The following is a 24,099-nucleotide window of genomic DNA, read 5'->3' as shown; positions in this document are numbered from 1 at the left end:
CCAAATCATGGGTAGGGTAGTTGCCTTCATGAGGCCGTAGCTGGCGTGAGGCATAGGCCACCACATGACCTTCCTGCATGAGCACGCACCCCAATCCTTGGCGCGAAGCGTCACAATACACCATGAAGTCCTTGCGAGTATCCGGCAAGATTAACACTGGCGAGGAAACCAGCTTTTCTTTGAGAGTTTTGAACGCCTTCTCGCATTGCGGGCTCCACACAAATTTCTCTTCTTTCTTCAACAACTGTGTCATGGGTCGAGCGATTTTGGAGAAGTTCTCGATGAACCTCCGGTAGTATCCTGCCAAACCTAAGAAACTGCGGATTTGAGTGACTGTCTTGGGTTGCTTCCAATCGGTGACGGCGGTCACTGTTTCGGGGTCCACAGCAACTCCTTTAGCAGATATCACGTGCCCTAAGAATTTGACTTCGGACAACCAGAACTCACACTTGCTAAGTTTGGCATACAATTGATGTTCCCGCAACTTTCCCAACACCAGACGGAGATGGTGCTGATGGTCTTCCTCTGATTGTGAGTATACCAGAATGATGTGACCATGGCTACCACGGATGCAACCATTGCTCACATCATGGATGAACAAGAAGATATCGAGATCAAGTACTCCAAGTGCTGGAATCCGATTCGGCCACCTACTACACTGCTGACTTCAAACGGCCACCGAATCTGCATACGACCTCCGTTTTCGGCCTGTGAGTACTTGATGGAAAGCTCTCGGAGCCCTCTTTCTAACGGATCCAGCCTCTTCTCTGAATTCTATCTCGTGTGGCCAGAATCACAGGAACAAGGTGTTGCATCACCTATAATGGGCCTATGGGCTTGTAACTTCATTTGGGACCCCGGCCCAGGTGGGGCCCATGTGGGGTGCGCCCCAAGCTGGTGGAGCACGACCCTATGCACCCCTAGGTCGTCCTCCCACCCCTATATATAGCTAGTTACCCCTTCAGGGTTTCTTGGGGTTTTGTTAGATTAAAGTTTAGCCATTGCTACTTGCTTGCAGCGCGCGTGTCGGCTAGACCGTCCGTCTGCTTGTTCTTCGGAACCCCAACTTATCATTTGTATTAAATTCCTATTTGCAATATCAGATTGCTTTTTATCTTGTTCTTGCTTGTTTCTTCGATTTGCTTGCAGGAATAGGGTTGATCTGCACCGGCAAGATCAGCAACCCACGGAGAGGTGTATCGATCGCTAAGGCGCAACACAACGTCTCGTACGGTTGTAGTCGGATCGTCAACGTTTCTCCCAAATCGTAGTTATCACAACTCACCGAAAGATCGGGCCAACAACAGCCTTGAGTGTCGAGAGGAACTCAGGGTTCATCACAGAATGTCATCAATGAAAACCACAACAAACTTATCCAAGTATTCCATGAACACTTTGTTCATTAAGTTCATGAAGAAGGCAGGAGCATTGGTTAAACCGAACGACATCACCGTGAATTCATACAGTCCGTATCGTGTGGTGAATGCGGTCTTCGGAATATCTTCTTCACGGATGCGCAACTGGTGATATCCGGAACGAAGATCAATCTTGGAGAATACCGTGGCACCTTTAAGCTGATCGAACAGATCATCGATCCGGGGAAGAGGGTACTTGTTTTTGATGGTGACTTTATTGAGAGCTCTGTAGTCAACGCACATCCTCTTCGTCTTGTCTTTCTTCTCCACAAAAATCATAGGAGCACCCCAGGGGAAAGTACTCGGCCGTATATACCCCTTTTCTTTCAACTCTTCCAACTGTTTCTTAACTTCGGCCAGTTCATTTGCTGCCATACGGTAGGGTCGTTTGTACAGAGGAGTGGTTCCTGGAGCAAGATCTATCCGGAACTCAATCTCTCGCTTGGGCGGCATATCGGGTAGTTCTTCCGGAAACACGTCTCCGAACTCTCTGACGATGGGGATTTCTGACAGTCCTATCTGATGAAGTTCTGAACTACTGACAGAGGTTGGAGGTGCAAAGAAAACAACCGGTTGTTCCGGCCCTCGGTACAGAGTGACAGTGCGTCTTGCACAATCCACTACTCCTTGGAATTGAGCCAACCAATTCATCCCAAGGATCACATCCAAGTTCTTGGTGTCTAGAAGAATCAGATCCGAGGGAAAAGGGATCCCCTGAATTTCTATAGGGACGGCAGGACTATAATACTTTGCTGTCATAACCCCTCCAGGGGTGGTGATGAGGAGAGGGTTCCTAAACCTTTCTACCCCCAACTGATTTCTCCCCACGAATGGCACAGATATAAACGAGTGGGAAGCTCCAGAGTCGAACAAAATGGTAGCAGGGATGGAATGAATGAGGAACGTACCAACGATGACGTCTGGAGTCGTCAGCACGTCCTCGGCCGTCACGTGGTTCACACGACCCCGAATGACATCCTTACCACCGTTGTTTGAGCGGGGAGGCGCTTGGCCTTGCTGGCGCCTCGGCTTTGGGCATTTATCCGCAAAGTGCCCAGGCTCGAAGCAGTTGAAGCACAGACGCTGCGGACCTTGAACGTCCCTGCGGCCTTGACCAGACTGCGCGGCTGGCGTAGGAGGACGGGGCGCACGGGTCCCTTGCTGGCTCTGCTGTTGCTGCGGCTGTGGGACGCGCACCACGAATTGAGGTCGGGGCGCGGAGCGAGGTTGCTGCTGCTGTTGCTGTTGCGAGGACGATCCCCCTGGATAGGGATTGGTGTAGCGGATCCTTTGGTTAGCTCCCTGTTGATTGCGGAAATTCGCCAAGCGGCGCTTGTGCGACTCCAGTTCCTTGTGCTTGGCTTCCAAGCGGATGCTCTTGTCCACCAGACGTTGGAAATCCAGATAGTCACCGGAGACTAGACGCACGGACAGCTCAGGGTCCATTCCTGCCAAGAACTTCTCCTGCTTTTCCTCATCTTCCCGTACATCCTCCGGGGCGTACCGGGCCAGGTTGTTGAACTCATGCAAATACTCCATCACGGAGCGGTTGCCTTGCTTCAACTCTCGGAATTCCCTTTTCTTAAGGGCCATGACTCCGGCGGGCACATGGGTCCTCCGGAAAGCGGCGGTGAAGCGGGCCCAAGTAATAGGCTGCCCCTCTGGCTGCGTAGCCTGGAAATGGTCCCACCATAGAGATGCGGGCCCCTGCAGTTGGTGGGCGGCGAAGATGACTTTCTCCTCATCGCTGCACTGCACGGTGTCTAGCTTTTTCCCCACGGCATGCAACCAATCCAACGCATCCACGGGGTTGTTGGAGCTAGAGAAGGTAGGTGGACGGATGCGGAGGAACTCGGCGAGTTTAGAGTGTTGTGGGGGTGGTGGTGGAGCATTATGTTGTGGCGGATTTTGGAGGTGGTGGAGGAAAGCAGTCATCATGTTGGCCTGCTGGGCGAGGATTTGGGTGAGAATGGCGTTGGTGTCTGGTGGTGGTGGTGGAGGCGGAGGAGGAGGTGGAGGTGGGCTGCCCTGGTTGTTGTGGTTGCTGCCTTCGGGGTGACTGCCTTCACCGGTAGCAGCACTTCTCCTGGTCATCACCATCTGAAAACCCCACACAGAACCAGCAAACAGAGAGAGCTGACAATTAAAACTAGCCACCCACGACTACCATAATTCTTGAATTTATTACTGCTATTAAATTGGTTCATTAAAGTTCAAGTTGCTTAAGCAAATAAAATAAAGACAGGCTCCGACACAGTTATACCACACACCGGCATAACCATGCCCCACACGACTCCAACAAGAAGACAAACGAGAAAGAACACACGCGCAAGCCTACTAACTGCTCGTCTACCGCTGCGACGGTCCAGGACGGAAGGTGAGCAACAGCGCATCCTCCGTGCTACCAACGCCGGAGGCTTCCCCCTCCTGAGGAACCACGGGCGCGGGCTCGGCACGAGGGGTCTCCACGAAGCAGGTCCACGCCAGGGACTGACGAACAAGCTCAGGCCTGGAGGTGCTCTTGCGGGCGGTGATCTTCTGGCTGCGGCAGACGGGCGACGCTTGGGGCGACAGACCTCTCCCTGGGCAATCTTGAGCTGATGCAGCTGCGCCTCCACTGCGTCTAGGTCCTTCTTCAGCTGCAGATTCTCCTGACGCAGCTCCAGGATCTTCATGTTGTTCTCGACCATCCCACGGCGCACCATATGATGGAAGTCGATACGAGCCGCGTCGTACGCCTCCACCATGCGCGCCAGGTGCATGATGGTAGCGTCATCCTCCGAGCTAGCATCCCGGAAGGTGGCGTAGTCGCGGGCTCCTCCGCGGCGAGGGTGGTAGCGGTAGGGCGAGTGCTGCAACTCGTCCGGGTAGCGCTGGTGAAGAGTGCCGATGGCGAGGAGAGCGGCGTTCTGGCAAGCGGCGGAGAAGGAATCTCCACCCGCGGTGACTGCCAACGAAGTCCTCTCGGGTGAGCCAGTGAGGATCACTGCAGTAACCTCCCAAGCAGCGTGGGGCTCTGCATCGTCACCCTCCTGCTCCGGGAGCTGCCTGCCCTGGTAGTCCACTCCATGCGGATACCCCAGGACAACGCACATGCCCCGCTACTCCAAAACAAAGCCAGTCAGGTCCAGACCACGACGGTTGATGCTGCCGGCCATCTACAAACAAAAACAAAAAGAAAAGCAACATTTTAAAGGTCAGATTTTGACGATAAATGAAGCAGTAGGACAGAGAGAGACTAGAGGATTTTCACAAATAAGAAAGGATTTTTATTTTGAAAATATTGCTAAGGCTTGGGATCTACGGCTCGTCCTAGGGTCAAGGGGGCTCTGATACCAACTTGTCACGACCGGAAATAACCCAACGGGCGTTCCTTACGTGCGTGCATTATTCCTTGTCCCAGGAGGCAAGGTACACTAAAAGTTGATACAGTTCAGAGTTTAACAAGCGGAAGCGTAAATAGATAATTTATTACATGGGCAGCGAAGGCCCAGCACACAAAAAGACAAACAGGAAACAGCGGAAGACTAGGGCGACGACCACAGGCGCTTGACGGCAGGCACGAGCTAGACACCAAGGCCTTCATCTTCCAGAGGCTCCTCTTCTGGGTTTGGGAAAAATTGAGCAAGACTGAGTACAACCACTGTACTCAACAAGACACACCCACAAGTGCAGGATAAATGCAAGGGAGTACAAGGGAGTTATAATATAAAGGGTTAGGGTTTGCAGTAAACAGCATTAAAAGACACTTAGTTGCTCAAAGCTATTTTGTAAACACGATTCCAGAGTTATAATCAAGGCCGTGAACCCACACGAACCTGCCTTAACCCAAGGCCTACGATGATTCAAACCGAACTGGCAACCCGACCCTGGGTCCCAGCTCGTCCCAAGCCAACCCAGGCCAACCATTCCACATTTTAGTTGTTTAGCAGGTTTTAAGAATTAAAACACTAACTTGGGTACATTGCTCGGCTTGCCCATAACCGAGGGCGCGGCTATTCGAATAGATTATACTCTGATCAGAGGTGTACATCTTTACCCACAAGACACATCTTCCTCACGTGTAACCACGTGCCACATACCACCACGGTATACGGACGGAAGACGTGACATAGTTTCCAACCCATCCTAGCCATAGACAAGAGTACCGACCCAATCCCACCTACGGCCGGAACCCCCGGGACAGGTAGGCAGGACTGAGCCCCTAGCAGCAGGACACCGGCCCTGTGCCATGACATCTCGACTACCGGGCCGCAGCTCGTGTAGCCTTCATTTGCCCTGGAGATGTCCATCGACCCCCGACTTCGTCCATCTCCATCCGTGTACTTTTGTTTATAACCAGACTGAGCCACAAACTAAGCCTTACCCACTAGACATGTGGAAGTACGGTAGTGCTTTGCAACAGAGGCCCGAAGACCGGTCCTTATATGGCCGAGGTGCTACTATCAAAACCATGCACCCTGAGCCCAGCCTAAAACCATTTTTGGAGATTTTGAATAGAGGGGGCGGTGTGAATCCAATTCCACAATAATTCATCCATTCCATAGTGTCCAGGTGATGAGAATATCCCAAAGTCTAGAATTGAAAAACCACCTAATGTTACCTAATTAAATAGCGAAGCATCTACCTAAAATCATACTAGTGGTACCATGAGTAGAGTGTCCACTAGTTGGGGTTTTGTTTATTCTAGGGTGAACAAGGAAATAATAACAATAACAATAATAAGGTCATAACAAAGTTAAATAGGCATGGCTAGATAAAACAGTGATTACGCGGGAATTTAAATAAAGCGATAGTGCAATAATTTAAATCAACATAATTTTATAAACTGGGATTCAATATGTTCAAGGATGATGTGACTTGCCTTGCTCGCTTTCCCAAACGTCGGCTTCAACTTCCACGAAGAGTGGATCTTCCGAAGCTGCAGCGTCTACACGACCAACGGAAAAGAAAAGGCTTTTACTCTAATAAACTCCACATAACAAGCAGGAACAAAGCACAAAAATGGGTTCTTGACTTCTTAAGGAAAAATTAGAGACTTGAACGGTCCAATTCCGAGTTCAAATGGCCAAGTTATGGCCATTTGAAGGTTATATGCTCTTTAAATGAATATTTACGAATTTCTTTATTTAAATTTTAATTTAAAAATGGATTTATTGCGTCAGCCGAGGGGAGGGGCGCGCGGACCGGGTCCATGGGGGTGGGGCCCACGCGGCAGCCCCACGGCCCACGGTGGACCGGGCGCACCCGGGCTCACACCGGCCGGCACCGTGGGTCCCACGCGTCAGCCGCACCCGAGGGCGCGGGCGGCTGACAGCCGGGCCCCACGCGGCAGCCGCACGGTGCGCCCGAAGGCGGCCACGCCGGCGCAGCGGCGGGAGGCGGCGCGCCCGCGCCCCTATGGTCGCCGGCGGCGGCCATAGGCACGGCGGAGCGGCGGCCGAGAGAGGGGGAGGGAAGGGGGAAAAGAAGCGGCGGTCCACGGCTCACCCTAGGTCGACGGCGATGACGGAAAGGCAGCCGGAGCGGAGGAAGGCGGCGGCGTGGCTCGGGTCGACGGGGACGACGGTGTTCCGGCGGTCGGCGAGTGAAACGGAGGGGTGGACGAGGTCGCCGAGGATGCGGCGAAGCCGAAGGAGGCGGCGCCGAGGGGGAAGGTGGTCCGGGGCGACGACGGCGGCGGACCGGAGCTCGGCGGCGACGGCCGAGAGAGAGAGCGACGGCGCGAGCTCGATTTCGGCGGGGAGAGAGAGCGGCGAGTGGCGGAAACGGTGGAGGGAGGCACGGGGAGGGTTTATATAGGGTTGGGTGTGAGAGAGGGCGGCCGGAGGAGGGGGAAACGGGCGCGGGAGACCCGGCCGCCATTAGTGGCGCCGGCGAGGTTAGGGGAGGAGTTTCCTAACGAATCCGAGGGAGAGAGAGAGGGAAAAATGGGGGGAAAGGGGGAGGGGATCCCGGGGAATAATTCCCCCCTATTGATTGCACGCGGGGCGGACGGGGGCGGCGGGATTCGCGGCGGCGGCGGCGCTAGGGCGCGGGCGGGGCGGCGGGAGCGGCGGGAGGAAGGGGATGACGGGTGGGCCCCACCCGTCATCGAGGGAGGCGGGCGGGCCCGCCCGTCGGCGGCACGCGCGCGGGGAGGATGCCGAATGGGCCGCGGGGGAGAGGAGAGAGAGGGAGAGAGATGGGCCGAGCCGGCCCAAGAGGGGGAGGGGGGGGGGAAAAGGACTTTTAGAGCTTTTCTTTTTATAAAATCATTTTAACTTTGTTTATTTCTTAATAATTATTATTTGTGCTCTGAAAATTCCACTAAAATTTATTTACGCATTTTAGGCTTTTAGGAAATATACAAAAATCCTCCAAGCCTTATTTGACTTTTAACTTTGCACATTTTAATTGTTGGAGGCTTTCACACGGATTTTAATTATTCTAGGCATAATTTCGAGGATGTATTTTAGAGTCGTTTTGGGACGCGACATTGAAAAAGTTCAAAAAGCATCCAAACATAATTTTTGGATATATTGGAGTTTTTTGGGTGCGTTCGTAGCAAAAACATTGACGAACTTTTGTCAATTAATGCCAATATAGGCATATATTGAGCCCCGACGGGTGCGATGTTTTTTGACCGGAATGAAAAAGTTCAAAAAGCACCCAAACAAAATTTTTGGACATATTGGAGTGTATTGGGTGCGTTCGTGGCAAAAACTCACTTCGTGATTCGCGCGGCGAACTTTTGTCAATTAATGTCAATATTGGCATATATTGAGCCCCCACGGGTGCGATGTTTTTTGACCGGAATGAAAAAGTTCAAAAAGCACCAAACATGATTTTTGGACATATTGGAGTGTATTGGGTGCGTTCGTGGCAAAAACTCACTTCGTGATTCGCACGAAGAACTTTTGTCAATTAGTGCCAATATTGGCATATATTGAGCCCTCACGGGTGCGATGTTTTTTGACCGGAATGAAAAAGTTCGAAAATCACCAAAAGATGAATTAAATAAGTTTAAAAAGCACCAAAACATGAATTTTGTACTTATTGGAGTGTATTGGGTGCGTTCGTGGCAAAAACTCACTCCGTGATTCGCACGACGAACTTTTTTCAATTAATGCCAATATTGGCATATCTTGAGCCCCCACGGGTGCGATGTTTTTTGACCGGAATGAAAAAGTTCAAAAAGCACCAAAACATGATTTTTTCGACATATTGGAGTTTTTTGGGTGCGTTCGTACCAATAACATTGACGAACTTATGTCAATTAGTGCCAATATTGGCATATATTGAGCCCTCACAGGTGCGATGTTTTTGACCGGAATGAAAAAGTTCAAAAAGCACCAAAACATGATTTCTTGAACATATTGGAGTGTATTGGGTGCGTTCGTGGCAAAAACATTGACGAACTTTTGTCAATTAATGCCAATATTGGCATATATTGAGCCCCCACGGGTGCGATGTTTTTGACTGGATTCAAAAAGTTCAAAAAGCATCCAAACAGGATTTTTGGACATATTGGAATGTATTGGGTGCGTTCGTGGTAAAAAATCAGTTCATGATTCACGCGGCGAACTTTTGTCAATTAATGCCAATATTAGCATAAATTGGCTCACACGGGTACGATGTTTTTGACCGGAATGAAAAAGTTCAAAAAGCACCAAAACATTATTTTTGGACAAAAACTCACTTCGCGATTCGCGCGGCGAACTTTTCTGAATTAATGCCAATACTGGCACACGAGGCCGCGATGTTTTTGACAGGAATGAAAAAGTTCAAAAAGCACCAAAACATGATTTCTGGACATATTGGAGTGTATTGGGTGCGTTCGTGGCAAAAACTCACTTCGTGATTCGCGCGGGGAACTTTTGTCAATTAATGCCAATATTGGCATATATTGAGCCCCCACGGGTGCGATGTTTTTGACTGGATTCAAAAAGTTCAAAAAGCATCCAAACAGGATTTTTGGACATATTGGAATGTATTGGTTGCGTTCGTGGTAAAAAATCACTTGATGATTCACGCGGCGAACTTTTGTCAATTAATGCCAATATTAGCATAAATTGGCCCACACGGGTACGATGTTTTTGAACGGAATGAAAAAGTTCAAAAAGCACCAAAACATTATTTTTGGACAAAAACTCACTTCGCGATTCGCGCGGCGAACTTTTCTGAATTAATGCCAATACTGGCACACGAGGGTGCGATGTTTTTGACAGGAATGAAAAAGTTCAAAAAGCACCAAAACATGATTTTTGGACTTTTTGGAGTGTATTGGGTGCGTTCGTGGCAAAAACTCACTTCGTGATTTGCGCGGCGAACTTTTGTCAATTAATATCAATATTGGCATATATTGAGCCCCCACGGGTGCGTTGTTTTCGACCAGATTGAAAAAGTTCAAAAAGCATCCAAACATGATTTTTGGACATATTGGAGTGTATTGGGTGCGTTCGTGGCAAAAACTCACTTCGTGATTCGTGCGGCGAACCTTTGTCAATTAGTGCCAATATTATCATATATTGGCCCACACGGGTATGATGTTTTTGACCGGAATGAAAAAGTTTAAAAAGCACCAAAACATGATTTTTGGACTTATTGGAGTGTATTGGGTGCGTTCGTTGCTAAAACTCCCTTCGTGATTCGCGCGACGAACTTTTGTCAATTAGTGCCAATATTGGCATATGTTGAGCCCCCACGGGTACGATGTTTTTGACCGGATTAAATAAGTTTAAAAAGCACCAAAACATGATTTTTGTACTTATTGGAGTGTATTGGGTGCGTTCGTGGCAAAAACTCACTCCGTGATTCGCACGACGAACTTTTTTCAATTAATGCCAATATTGGCATATCTTGAGCCCCCACGGGTGCGATGTTTTTTGACCGGAATGAAAAAGTTCAAAAAGCACCAAAACATGATTTTTGGACATATTGGAGTGTATTGGGTGCGTTCGTGGCAAAAACTCACTTCGTGATTCGCGCGGCGAACTTTTGTCAATTAATATCAATTTTGGCATATATTGAGCCCCCACGGGTGCGATGTTTTTGACCGGATTGAAAAGGTTCAAAAAGCATCCAAACATGATTTTTGGACATATTGGAGTGTATTGGGTGCGTTCGTGGCAAACACTCACTTCGTGATTCGTGCGGCGAACCTTTGTCAATTAGTGCCAATATTAGCATATATTGGCCCACACGGGTATGATGTTTTTGACCGGAATGAAAAAGTTTAAAAAGCACCAAAACATGATTTTTGGACATATTGGAGTGTATTGGGTGCGTTCGTTGCTAAAACTCCCTTCGTGATTCGCGCGACGAACTTTTGTCAATTAATGCCAATATTGGCATATGTTGAGCCCCCACGGGTACGATGTTTTTGACCGGATTAAATAAGTTTAAAAAGCACCAAAACATGATTTTTGTACTTATTGGAGTGTGCTGGTTGCGTTCGTGGCAAAAACTCACTCCGTGATTCGCACGACGAACTTTTGTCAATTAATGCCAATATTGGCATATCTTGGGCCCCCACAGGTGCGATGTTTTTTGACCGGAATGAAAAAGTTCAAAAAGCACCAAAACATGATTTTTGGACATATTGGAGTGTATTGGGTGCGTTCGTGGCAAAAACTCACTTCGTGATTCGCGCGGCGAACTTTTGTCAATTAATGTCAATATTGGCATATATTGAGCCCCCACGGGTGCGATGTTTTTGACCGGATTGAAAAAGTTCAAAAAACATCCAAACATGATTTTTGGACATATTGGAGTGTATTGGGTGCGTTCGTGGCAAACACTCACTTCGTGATTCGTGCAGCGAACTTTTCTCAATTAGTGCCAATATTAGCATATATTGGCCCACACGGGTACGATGTTTTTGACCGGAATGAAAAAGTTCAAAAAGCACCAAAATAAGACTTTTGGACATATTGGAGTGTATTTGGTGCGTTCGTGGCAAAAACTCACTTCGTGATTCGCACGGCGAACTTTTGTCAATTAATGCCAATTTTAGCATATCCTGAGCCCCCACAGGTGCGATATTTTTTGACCGGAATGAAAAAGTTCAAAAATCACCAAAATAAGATTTTTGGACATATTGGAGTGTATTGGGTGCGTTCGTGGCAAAAACTCACTTCGTTATTCGCGCAGCGAACTTTTGTCAATTAATGCCAATATTGGCATATATTGAGCCCCCACGGGTGCGATGTTTTTGACCGGATTAAAAAAGTTCAAAAAGCACCAAAACATGATTTTTCGACATATTTGAGTGTTTTGGGTGCGTTCGTGGCAAAAACTCACTTCGTGATTCGCGCGATGAACTTTTGTCAATTAATGCCAATATTGGCATATGATGAGACCCCACGGGTGCGATGTTTTTGACCGGAATGAAAAAGTTCACAAAGCATCAAAACACGATTTCTGGACATATTGGAGTGTATTGGGTGCGTTCGTGGAAAAAACTCACTTCGTGATTCGCGCGGCGAACTTTTGTCAATTAATGCCAATATTGGCATATATTGAGCCCCCACGGGTGCGATGTTTTTGATCGGAATGAAAAAGTTCAAAAAGTACCAAAACACGATTTCTGGACTTATTGGAGTGTATTGGGTGCGTTCGTGGCAAAAAATCACTTCGTGATACGCTTGGCGAACTTTTGTCAATTAATGCCATTATTGGCATATATTGGTACACGTGGGTGCGATTTTTTTGACCGGAATGAATAAGTTTAAAAACCACAAAACCATTTGTTTTAGACATATTGGAGTGTATTGTGTACGTCCGTGTCGAAAAATCACTTCGTGACTCGTGCGGCTGATGAACCCTGAGTTCCACATGACACTCAAAGCTGTTGTTGGCCCGATCTTTCGATGAGTTGAGATAACTACGATTTGGGAGAAACGTTGACGACCCGACTACAACCGTACAAGACGTTGTGTTGCGCCTTAGCGATCGATACACCTCTCCGTAGGTTGTTGATCTTGCCGGTGCAAAGCAACCCTATTCCTGCAAGCAAATCGAAGAAACAAGCAAGAACAAGATAAAAGCAATTTGAATTGCAACTAGGAATGAATGCACACAATAAGTTGGGGTTTCGGATACAAGCAGATGGACGGTCTAGCCGACACGCGCGCTGCAAGGAAGTAGCAATGGCTAAACTTTCATCTAAACAAAAGCCAACTAACCCTGAAGGGGTTACTAGCTATTTAAGGGATGTAGGAGGTCAGAAGGGCGTCCTCCCTCTGTTTAGAGTGCAGCCCCCCCTTGGGCCCCACTTGGGCCGGGGTCCCAGACGAAATTACAAGCCCATAGGCCCATTACAGACAATGCAGCCCCTTGTTTCTTCAATTGCCAATGACTCAGATAGAATTTGACAATGAGGTTGGATCCGTTGGAAGGAGGATTCCGAGAGCTTTCTATCAAGTACTCGTGGGCCCAAAATGAAGGCCATATGGAGATTTTGCGACCGTTTGAATTCAACACTATCTCAAGTGGTCGAATTGGATTCTAGAACGCGGCGGACTTCATCTCCATCTCTGCATGCACCATGGCCGTCGTCTTTATCTTCCATATGCAGCCCCAAATAAGTGGATTGGTCCTGAACATATAAACGCATACATTTATGAGGTAGTGTCATATTCTTGATTAGATTAAATTGGCACTTGTTATGAAACGAGACCACCTGTGGGTATATGACATGATCAATGGTTGTATCCGTCGTAGGCGTGGTCACATCATCGGCAGACTTTGTCAATTAATACCAATATTTGCACACATGGGTGCGATGTTTTCAACCGGAACGAAAAAGTTCAAAAAGCAGCAAAACATGAGTTTTGGACATCATGAAGCGGATTGGGTGCGTCCGTGTTGAAAAATTACTCCTTTACTCGCGTGGCCAACTTTTGTCAATTAATGCTGATATTGGCACACGTGGGTGCGATGTTTTTAACCGGAATGAAATGTTCAAAGAGCTAGCAAATATTGGCCTATGTTGGCACACGTGGGTCCGTTGTTTTTGCCAATTAATGTAGGTATTGGCCTACGATGGCACGCGTGGGTGCAATGGTTTTAACCTAAACAAGAAAAAACAGTTAAAAAACCAAAAAAACATGAGATTTTGACTTATTGGAATGGATTGGGTGCGTCCTTGTTAAAAATTCACTCCGTGACTTGCGTGGCGAACTTTGTCAATTAATGCCAATATTGGCACACGTGCGTGCAATGTTTTTAATCGGAACGAAAAAGTTTAGAAAGCACCAAAAGATGTGTTTTGGACATAATGGAGTGGATTGGGTGCGTCCATATTGAAAAATCACTCCGTAACTCGCGCGGCGAAAGTTTGTCAATTAATGCCAATATTGGCCTACATTGCCACACGTGGGTGCGATGTTTTTAGCCGGAAAAAAAAGTTCAAAAACCACAAAAACATGAGTTTTGGACATATTGCAGTAGATTGGGTGCGCCCTCGTCGAAAATTCACTCCGTGACTAGCGTGGTGAACTTTTGTCAATTAATGTCGATATTGGCATATATTGAGCACCGACGGGTGCGATGTTTTTTTGACCGGAATGAAAAAGTTCAAAAAGCACCAAAATAAGACTTTTGGACATATTGGAGTGTATTTGGTGCGTTCGTGGCAAAAACTCACTTCGTGATTCGCGCGGCGAACTTTTGTCAATTTATGCCTATGTTGGCATATATTGAGCCCTCACGGGTGCGATGTTTTTGACCGGAATGAAAAAGTTCAAAAAGCAACAAAATATGATTTTTTGAACATATTGGAGTGTATTGGGTGCATTCGTAGCAAAAACATTAACGAACAATTGTCAATTAATGCCAATATTGGCATATATTGAGCACCGACGGGTGCGATGTTTTTTTGACCGGAATGAAAAAGTTCAAAAAGCACCAAAATAAGACTTTTGGACATATTGGAGTGTATTTGGTGCGTTCGTGGCAAAAACTCACTTCGTGATTCGCGCGGCGAACTTTTGTCAATTAATGCCAATATTGGCATATATTGAGCCCGACGGGTGCGATGTTTTTTTGACCAGAATGAAAAAGTTCAAAAAGCACCAAAATAAGACTTTTGGACATATTGGAGTGTATTTGGTGCGTTCGTGGCAAAAACTCACTTCGTGATTCGCGCGGCGAACTTTTGTCAATTTATGCCAATGTTGGCATATATTGAGCCCTCACGGGTGCGATGTTTTTGACCGGAATGAAAAAGTTCAAAAAGCACCAAAACATGATTTTTTGAACATATTGGAGTGTATTGGGTGCGTTCGTAGCAAAAACATTGACGAACATTTGTCAATTAATGCCAATATTGGCATATATTGAGCACCGACGGGTGCGATGTTTTTTTGACCGGAATGAAAAAGTTCAAAAAGCACCAAAATAAGACTTTTGGACATATTGGAGTGTATTTGGTCCGTTCGTGCCAAAAACTCACTTCGTGATTTGCGCGGCCAACATCTGTCAATTTATGCCAATGTTGGCATATATTGAGCCCTCACGGGTGCGATGTTTTTGACCAGAATGAAAAAGTTCAAAAAGCACCAAAACATGATTTTTTGAACATATTGGAGTGTATTGGGTGCGTTCGTGATGAACCTTGAGTTCCTCTCGACACTCAAGGCTGTTGTTGGCCCGATCTTTCGGTGAGTTGTGATAACTACGATTTGGGAGAAACGTTGACGATCCGACTACAACCGTACGAGACGTTGTGTTGCGCCTTAGCGATCGATACACCTCTCCGTGGGTTGCTGATCTTGCCGGTGCAGATCACCCCTATTCCTGCAAGCAAATCGAAGAAACAAGCAAGAACAAGATAAAAGCAATCTGATATTGCAAATAGGAATTTAATACAAATGATAAGTTGGGTTTTCGAATACAAGCAGACGGACGGTCTAGCCGACACGCGCGCTGCAAGCGAAGTAGCAATGGCTAAACTTTCATCTAAACAAAACCCAAGAAACCCTGAAGGGGTAACTAGCTATATATAGGGGTGGGAGGACGACCTAGGGGTGCCTAGGGTCGTGCTCCACCAGCTTGGGGCGCACCCCACATGGGCCCCACCTGGGCCGGGGTCCCAAATGAGGTTACAAGCCCATAGGCCCATTACAGGTGTCACAGCACCTTGTTTCTTCAGTTGCTGCCGACTGAGATGGATATTGGCAATGAGGCTTGATGCATTGGAAAGAGGACTCCGAGAGCTTTCCATCAAGTACTCACGGGCTGAAAACGGAGGTCGTATGGAGCTTCGGCGGCCGTTTGAAGTCAGCAGTGTAGCAGGTGGCCGAATTGGATTTTGGCACTTGGAGATCTCGAACTTGATATCTTGTTGTTCATCCATGATGTCAGCAACGGATGTATCCGTAGTAGCCATGGTCACATCAGTTCGTAGCAAAAACATTGACGAACTTTTGTCAATTAATGCCAATATTGGCACATATTGAGCACCGACGGGTGCGATGTTTTGATGTGATCATGGCTACTATGGATACGACCATTGCTCACATCATGAATCAACAAGAAGACATCAAGATCAAGTCCTCCATGTGCTGCAATCTGATTCGGCCACGTGTTACATTGCTGACTTCAAACGGCCGCCAAATCTACATACGTGCTCCGTTTTGGGCCCGTGAGTACTTGATGGAAAGCTCTCGAAGTCCTCCTTCCAACGGATCCAGCCTCATCTCGGAAATCTATCTCGTTTGGCCGCAATCACAAAAGCAAGGTGCTGCATCTGCTGTATTGGGCCAATGGGCTTGTAACTTTGTTTGGGACCCTGGCCCATGTGAGGCCCATGTGGGGTGCGCCCCAATCTGGTGGAGCACGACCCTTGGACCCTCTTGGTCGTCCTCCCACCTCTATAAATAGTTAGGTACCCCTTCAGGGTTTCTTGGGTTTTGATAGATTAAAGTTTAGCCATTGCTACTTGCTTGCAGCGCGCGTGTCGGCTAGACCGTCCGTCTGCTTGTTCTTCGGAACCCCAACTTATCATTTGTATTAAATTCCTATTTGCAATATCAGATTGCTTTTATCTTGTTCTTGCTTGTTTCTTCGATTTGCTTGCAGGAATAGGGTTGATCTGCACCGGCAAGATCAACAACCCACGGAGAGGTGTATCGATCGCTAAGGCGCAACACAACGTCTCGTACGTTTGTAGTCGGATCGTCAACGTTTCTCCCAAATCGTAGTTATCACAACTCACCGAAAGATCGGGCCAACAACAGCCTTGAGTGTTGAGAGGAACTCAGGGTTCATCAGGTGGTATCAGAGCTTTCGTTGCTCGGTGAGTTTTTATCTTCCTATAACCAGAAAATAGCCATACAAAAAAATTCGTATCATTTACCTAGCCATATTGTGCCATTGCATTGTTCTTTTCAGTTTTTGCTTTGTTGAATTTTGTGTTGCATCGTCACGTCGTGTTGCTGGTCTTAGCGTCTAGTTCGTTTAGAGTTTCGAGTTCTGGTCACGTTTTGTACCACAGTCGTCGCTGCCACCGTGTCTCTGTTGTTGTCGGGACCTACGAAAACGGAATCGGCTCGCTGCCACGGTTCTATTTTTGTAGTTTTCAGACGTTTCTATCGGTTAGTTTTGGAGTTCTTGAGTTGCATCTAGAGTTTGCCGATCCTTGTGTGTGTTTGTTTTGGCCGTGCCTGTGTCGTGCACGAGAGGAGGAAGGTGAATTACCATATCTGATTTTGGAAGTAGTCAAGTTTGTTTTGGAAAGATATAGTAGATTGGATTGGTTAAAAATCAGTTTCCTTTTTATCCCATACACCAAATTCGGCTGCCATCCACTCCACCTCCTGGCCGAGTCCCACTCGCCCCTTTGGCCGAGTCCGACTCCCTCCCTCTCTTCCACCGTTCCGAGTTGTGTCAAACACCTTGGCGAATTTTTGTTTGGTGTCGGTTTCGAGATCTGTTTGGAAAAACGGAACCGGCATAAATTCAGCATTCCATTTTTTGTATAATTTTAATTTTGGGTTTAGACTTTTACATTTGAGTCCCTATAAATTTTATATTTATGTTTGAGTCCCTGTAATCTTACATTAAGGTCCTTGAGTCAGTTTTTGTTAAAAAAAATCAAGAAAAAAGTGAAAAAAAGGCAGAAAGGTGCAAAAAAAAGAAAAAAAAAGCCGCACCAAAAAAAAAACAGAAAAGAAAAGGAAAGAAAAAAAAGAAAAGAAGAAAGAAGAAAGAAAGAAAAGAGAAAATACTGTTATGTTTGAGCTGAACTTCATATATCAGAGTTGTGCATGAGTTGTTCCTAGTGCTATCTTGTGGTATCGTTTGTGTCTAGGCTCGCGTCTCTAGTACGTTCTAGCCTAGGACCAGCACGGTACTTGACTTTGAACAATTATTCAACTTTGCGTTCTCTGATTTGAGCATTTGCTATTCCTTTGCTACATATTTAAGCCTACCCAGAGCTCCACAGATTTGATTGCAGCCGTACAGCAAGTGTTTGCCGAGGCATCGATATATCCAACCTCTATTGGGCTGCTTGGTTGAGTCGGTGTACATCACCATTCCACTTGCATTGGTAAGATCTTGTAAGAGCTTGGTTAAAAGCTTGAGTGTGTGTGACATTTGAGCTGCCAGTACCTAATAGTTGATAGGAGCGTGTATATTCTTGTGTATGTTTCTTGTTTGCTGCTAACCATGGCAGGATTGCGCAAGGGGAAACAAGATGGTCATGCTCAACGTCAACATCTACACCTTCGACGAGATATGACAACTTCTTCACGTGATGCATATGAGGTACATGACTATAATTTTGCACAAGTTGCATGTAAGTTACCAGTCTATGATGGAAAGTATGATTCCGCTGCATACATTAATTGGGAGCTAGCAGTAGAAAAACAATTTGATGAGTATGATTTTTCTAATGCTCAAATGATTAAGGCTGCTAGTAATAAGTGTACCGGTTCTGCATCTTTTTGGTGGCATACTGTGGGGAATAAGCTTGAAACTTGGGATGAATGCAAAATACTGATGAGAAAAAGATTTGTGTTTTCATACTATAGACGTGCTCTCCTTGAGAAATGGGAACATCTAAAACAAGGTGACAAAACTGTTAGGGAGTACTTTCATGATTTTAAAATTTGTATCACTTATAGTGGTTTACAAGAATCTAATGAGAACACAATGACTAGATTTTTCAGAGGGCTTAATTTCAATATTCAGGCTGGGCTTGTTAATGTGACATATAATCATATAGGCCAATTGTTCATGCTTGCTTGCATTGTTGAGCGCAAAATTTTGGAGAATCCAACGGAGCAACAAGATATGCTTGTGCCTCCTATCACTGATGTTTTGCAGGAAGTTCAGAAAAGTCTCCAAAATGAGAAGAACGATATGTTTGAGATGTCACTTCCATCACTCGCGAATGAGGAGAAGGCTGATGCAGCTACATTATCTGAAGAAAGTTCGCAAGGTAAATTAAATGGTGCTGAGAGAAATGAAGGTGAGTATTCTCAAGGTGAGCTACACTTGTCCACTTTTCATGCTATAGTAGAGCAACCATTAGTGGAATCAATTACTGAGTTGCCTTTGTCACAAGTTGATTTACTTGCTGTTTCTTGTGATAAAGAAGAGTTGTGTGATAATGTTTCACTTATATCCATGCCACAACTAGTGAATGAACATGTTAGTTCTACTATTTCTTTGTGTGCTGATTCTAAGCATGTTGTTCACATTGCTAATGAAGTAGAGGAACGCGAATTGCTATCTTCTTTAAATACTTTGGGCTATGTTCAGTTTGATGATTTTTGTGAGCTCGATAATTTGAAGGAGAAATTATTTGCTAAATCTGATTTGCCATGTCCAACTAATGCTATTTTTCATATCTTTGGCGAATATAATGATAGAGGAATATTTTTGGTGCATAGAGTTTACATTTGTTCAGATTTAGAACATCTTGTAGTTCCGGATAAAATATGCAAGCTAGAGAGACATGTTACTGCTAATCATATTGTCTCGAGTTTGTCTTGTTTTGATTGCAAGAAACAGGTTGTTTTCAGTGGACTGCGCGAAGAGCACCATATGGAAAAACCGAGGACGGTTTTCTGTGAAGAAGGGGAGGATGATGTGACCATGGCTACTATGGATACGACCATTGCTCACATCATGAAACAACAAGAAGACATCAAGATCAAGTCCTCCATGTGCTGCAATCTGATTCGGCCACGTGTTACATTGCTGACTTCAAACGGCCGCCAAATCTACATACGTGCTCCGTTTTGGGCCCGTGAGTACTTGATGGAAAGCTCTCGAAGTCCTCCTTCCAACGGATCCAGCCTCATCTCGGAAATCTATCTCGTTTGGCCGCAATCACAAAACCAAGGTGCTGCGTCTCCTGTATTGGGCCAATGGGCTTGTAACTTTGTTTGGGACCCTGGCCCATGTGAGGCCCATGTGGGGTGCGCCCCAATCTGGTGGAGCACGACCCTTGGACCCTCTTGGTCGTCCTCCCACCTCTATAAATAGTTAGGTACCCCTTCAGGGTTTCTTGGGTTTTGATAGATTAAAGTTTAGCCATTGCTACTTGCTTGCAGCGCGCGTGTCGGCTAGACCGTCCGTCTGCTTGTTCTTCGGAACCCCAACTTATCATTTGTATTAAATTCCTATTTGCAATATCAGATTGCTTTTATCTTGTTCTTGCTTGTTTCTTCGATTTGCTTGCAGGAATAGGGTTGATCTGCACCGGCAAGATCAACAACCCACGGAGAGGTGTATCGATCGCTAAGGCGCAACACAACGTCTCGTACGGTTGTAGTCGGATGGTCAACGTTTCTCCCAAATCGTAGTTATCACAACTCACCGAAAGATCGGGCCAACAACAGCCTTGAGTGTTGAGAGGAACTCAAGGTTCATCAGGTGGTATCAGAGCTTTCGTTGCTCGGTGAGTTTTTATCTTCCTATAACCAGAAAATAGCCATACAAAAAAATTCGTATCATTTACCTAGCCATATTGTGCCATTGCATTGTTCTTTTCAGTTTTTGCTTTGTTGAATTTTGTGTTGCATCGTCACGTCGTGTTGCTGGTCTTAGCGTCTAGTTCGTTTAGAGTTTCGAGTTCTGGTCACGTTTTGTACCACAGTCGTCGCTGCCACCGTGTCTCTGTTGTTGTCAGCACCTACGAAAACGGAATCGGCTCGCTGCCACGGTTCTATTTTTGTAGTTTTCAGAAGTTTCTATCGGTTAGTTTTGGAGTTCTTGAGTTGCATCTAGAGTTTGCCGATCCTTGTGTGTGTTTGTTTTGGCCGTGCCTGTGTCGTGCACGAGAGGAGGAAGGTGAATTACCATATCTGATTTTGGAAGTAGTCAAGTTTGTTTTGGAAAGATATAGTAGATTGGATTGGTTAAAAATCAGTTTCCTTTTTATCCCATACACCAAATTCGGCTGCCATCCACTCCACCTCCTGGCCGAGTCCCACTCGCCCTGGCATATATTGAGCACCGACGGGTGCGATGTTTTTTTGACCGGAATGAAAAAGTTCAAAAAGCACCAAGATAAGACTTTTGGACATATTGGAGTGTATTTGGTCCGTTCGTGGCAAAAACTCACTTCGTGATTCGCGCGGCGAACATCTGTCAATTTATGCCAATGTTGGAATATATTGAGCCCTGACGGGTGCGATGTTTTTGACCAGAATGAAAAAGTTCAAAAAGCACCAAAACATGATTTTTTTGAACATATTGGAGTGTATTGGGTGCGTTCGTAGCAAAAACATTGACGAACTTTTGTCAATTAATGCCAATATTGGCATATATTGAGCACCGACGGGTGCGATGTTTTTTTGACCGGAATGAAAAAGTTCAAAAAGCACCAAAATAAGACTTTTGGACATATTGGAGTGTATTTGGTGCGTTCGTGGCAAAAACTCACTTCGTGATTCGCGCGGCGAACTTTTGACAATTTATGCCAATCTTGGCATATATTGAGCCCTCACGGGTGCGATGTTTTTGACCGGAATAAAAAAGTTCAAAAAGCTCCAAAACATGATTTTTTGAACATATTGGTGTGTATTGGGTGCGTTCGTAGCAAAAACATTGACGAACTTTTGTCAATTAATGCCAATATTGGCATATATTGAGCGCAGACGGGTGCGATGTTTTTTGACTGGAATGAAAAAGTTCAAAAAGCACCAAAACAAGATTTTTGGACATATTGGAGTGTATTTGGTGCGTTCGTGGCAAAAATTCACTTCGTGATTCGCGCGGCGAACTTTTGTCAATTTATGCCAATATTGGCTTATATTGAGCCCCACGGGTGCGACGTTTTTGACCGGAATGAAAAAGTTCAAAAAGACCAAAACATGATTTTTGGACATATTGGAGTGTATTGGGTGCGTTAGTACCAAAAACTCACTTCGTGATACACACGAAGAACTTTTGTCAATTAATGCCAATATTGGCACATATTGAGCCCCCACTGGTGTGATGTTTTTGACCGGAATGAAAAAGTTCAAAAGCACCAAAAAATGATTTTTGGTCATATTGGAGCGTATTGGGTGCGTTTGAGGCAAAAACTCACTTCGTCAATCGCGCGGCGAACTTATGTCAATTAGTGCCAATATTGGCATATGTTGAGCCCTCACGGGTGCGATGTTTTTTGACCGGAATGAAAAAGTTCAAAAAGCACCAAAACAAGATTTTTGGACATATTGGAGTGTATTTGGTGCGTTCGTAGCAAAAACTCACTTCGTGATTTGCGCGGCGAACTTTTGTCAATTTATGCCAATCTTGGCATATATTGAGCCCTCACGGGTGCGATGTTTTTGACCGGAATGAAAAAGTTCAAAAAGCACCAAAACATGATTTTTTTTGAACATATTGGAGTGTATTGGGTGCGTTCGTAGCAAAAACATTGACGAACTTTTGTCAATTGATCCCAATATTGGCATATATTGAGCCCGACGGGTGCGATGTTTTTTTGACCGGAAGGAAAAAGTTCAAAAAGCACCAAAATAAGACTTTTGGACATATTGGAGTGTATTTGGTGCGTTCGTGGCAAAAACTCACCTCGTGAATCGCGCGGCGAACTTATGTCAATTAGCGCCAAAATTGCAATATATTGAGCCCTCACGGGTGCGATGTGTTTTGACCGGAATGAAAAAGTTCGAAAATCACCAAAACATGATTTCTGGTCATATTGGAGCGTATTGGGTGCGTTCGAGGCAAAAACTAACTTCGTGAATCGCGCGGCGAACTTATGTCAATTAGTGCCAGTATTGGCATATATTGAGCCCTCACTGGTGCGATGTTTTTAACCGGAATGAAAAAGTTAAAAAAGCACCAAAACATGATTTTTTTTGGACATATTGGAGTGTATTGGGTGCGTTCGTAGCAAAAACATTGATGAACTTTTGTCAATTCATGCCAATATTGGCATATATTGAGCCCCCACGGGTGCGATGTTTTTTGACTGGAATGAAAAAGTTCAAAAAGCACCAAAACATGATTTTTTTGGACATATTGGAGTGTATTGGTTTCGTTTGTGGCAAAAACTCATAACGTAAATCGCGCGGCAAACTTTTGTCAAGTAATGTCAACATTGGCGTATATTGAGCCCCACGGGTGCGATGTTTTTGACAAGAATGAAAAAGTTCAAAAAGACCAAAACATGATTTTTGGACATATTGGAGTGTATTGGGTGCGTTAGTAGCAAAAACTCACTTCGTGATTCGTACGAAGAACTTTTGTCAACTAATGCGAATATTGGCATATATTGAGGCCCCACTGGTGCGATGTTTTTGACCGGAATGAAAAAGTTCAAAAAGCACCAAAACATGATTTTTTGGACATATTGGAGTTTTTTGGGTGCGTTCGTACCAATAACATTGACGAACTTTTGTCAATTAATGCCAATATTGGCATATATTGAGCACCGACGGGTGCGATGTTTTTTGACCGGAATGAAAAAGTTCAAAAAGCACCAAAATAAGACTTTTGGACATATTGGAGTGTATTTGTTGCGTTCATGGCAAAAACTCACTTCGTGATTCGCGTGGCGAACTTTTGTCAATTTATGCCAATGTTGGCATATATTGAGCACTCACGGGTGCGATGTTTTTGACCGGAATGAAAAAGTTCAAAAAGCACCAAAACATGATTTTTTGAACATATTGGAGTGTATTGGGTGTGTTCGTGGCAAAAACTCACTTCATGATTCGCGCGGCGAACTTTTATCAATTTATGCCAATATTGGCTTATATTGAGCCCCACGGGTGCGATGTTTTTGACCGGAATAAAAAAGTTCAAAAAGACCAAAACATGATTTTTGGACATATTGGAGTGTATGGGGTGCGTTAGTAGCAAAAACTCACTTCGTGATTCGCACGAAGATCTTTTGTCAATTGATCCCAATATTGGCATATATTGAGCCCCCACGGGTGCGATGTTTTTTGACTGGAATGAAAAAGTTCAAAAAGCACCAAAACAAGATTTTTGGACATATTGGAGTGTATTTGGTGCGTTCGTGGCAAAAACTCACCTCGTGAATCGCGCGGCGAACTTATGTCAATTAGTGCCAAAATTGGCATATATTGAGCCCTCACTGGTGCGATGTTTTTAACCGGAATGAAAAAGTTAAAAAAGCACCAAAACATGATTTTTTTTTTGGACATATTGGAGTGTATTGGGTGCGTTCGTAGCAAAAACATTGATGAACTTTTGTCAATTCATG

General features: G+C 45.5%; 1 protein-coding gene across 1 annotated transcript; it reads left to right on the top strand.

Annotated features, from left to right (window-relative positions):
• The first annotated feature begins 17,591 nt into the window (after positions 1-17,591).
• Positions 17,592-20,847, top strand: LOC136355853 (uncharacterized). The gene is made up of 2 exons (XM_066309025.1): positions 17,592-18,170; positions 18,732-20,847. Exons 1-2 carry the CDS (start codon positions 18,072-18,074, stop codon positions 19,896-19,898), a joined length of 1,266 nt encoding a protein of 421 aa, XP_066165122.1. The 5' UTR covers positions 17,592-18,071; the 3' UTR covers positions 19,899-20,847.
• Positions 20,848-24,099: the final 3,252 nt, after the last annotated feature.

Source organism: Oryza sativa, chromosome 1, assembly GCF_034140825.1.
Source record: "Oryza sativa Japonica Group chromosome 1, ASM3414082v1".
NCBI classification, from domain to species: Eukaryota; Viridiplantae; Streptophyta; class Magnoliopsida; order Poales; family Poaceae; genus Oryza; species Oryza sativa.
Note: the sequence above shows the minus strand (reverse complement) of the source record. Positions and strands in the feature narration are given on the sequence as shown.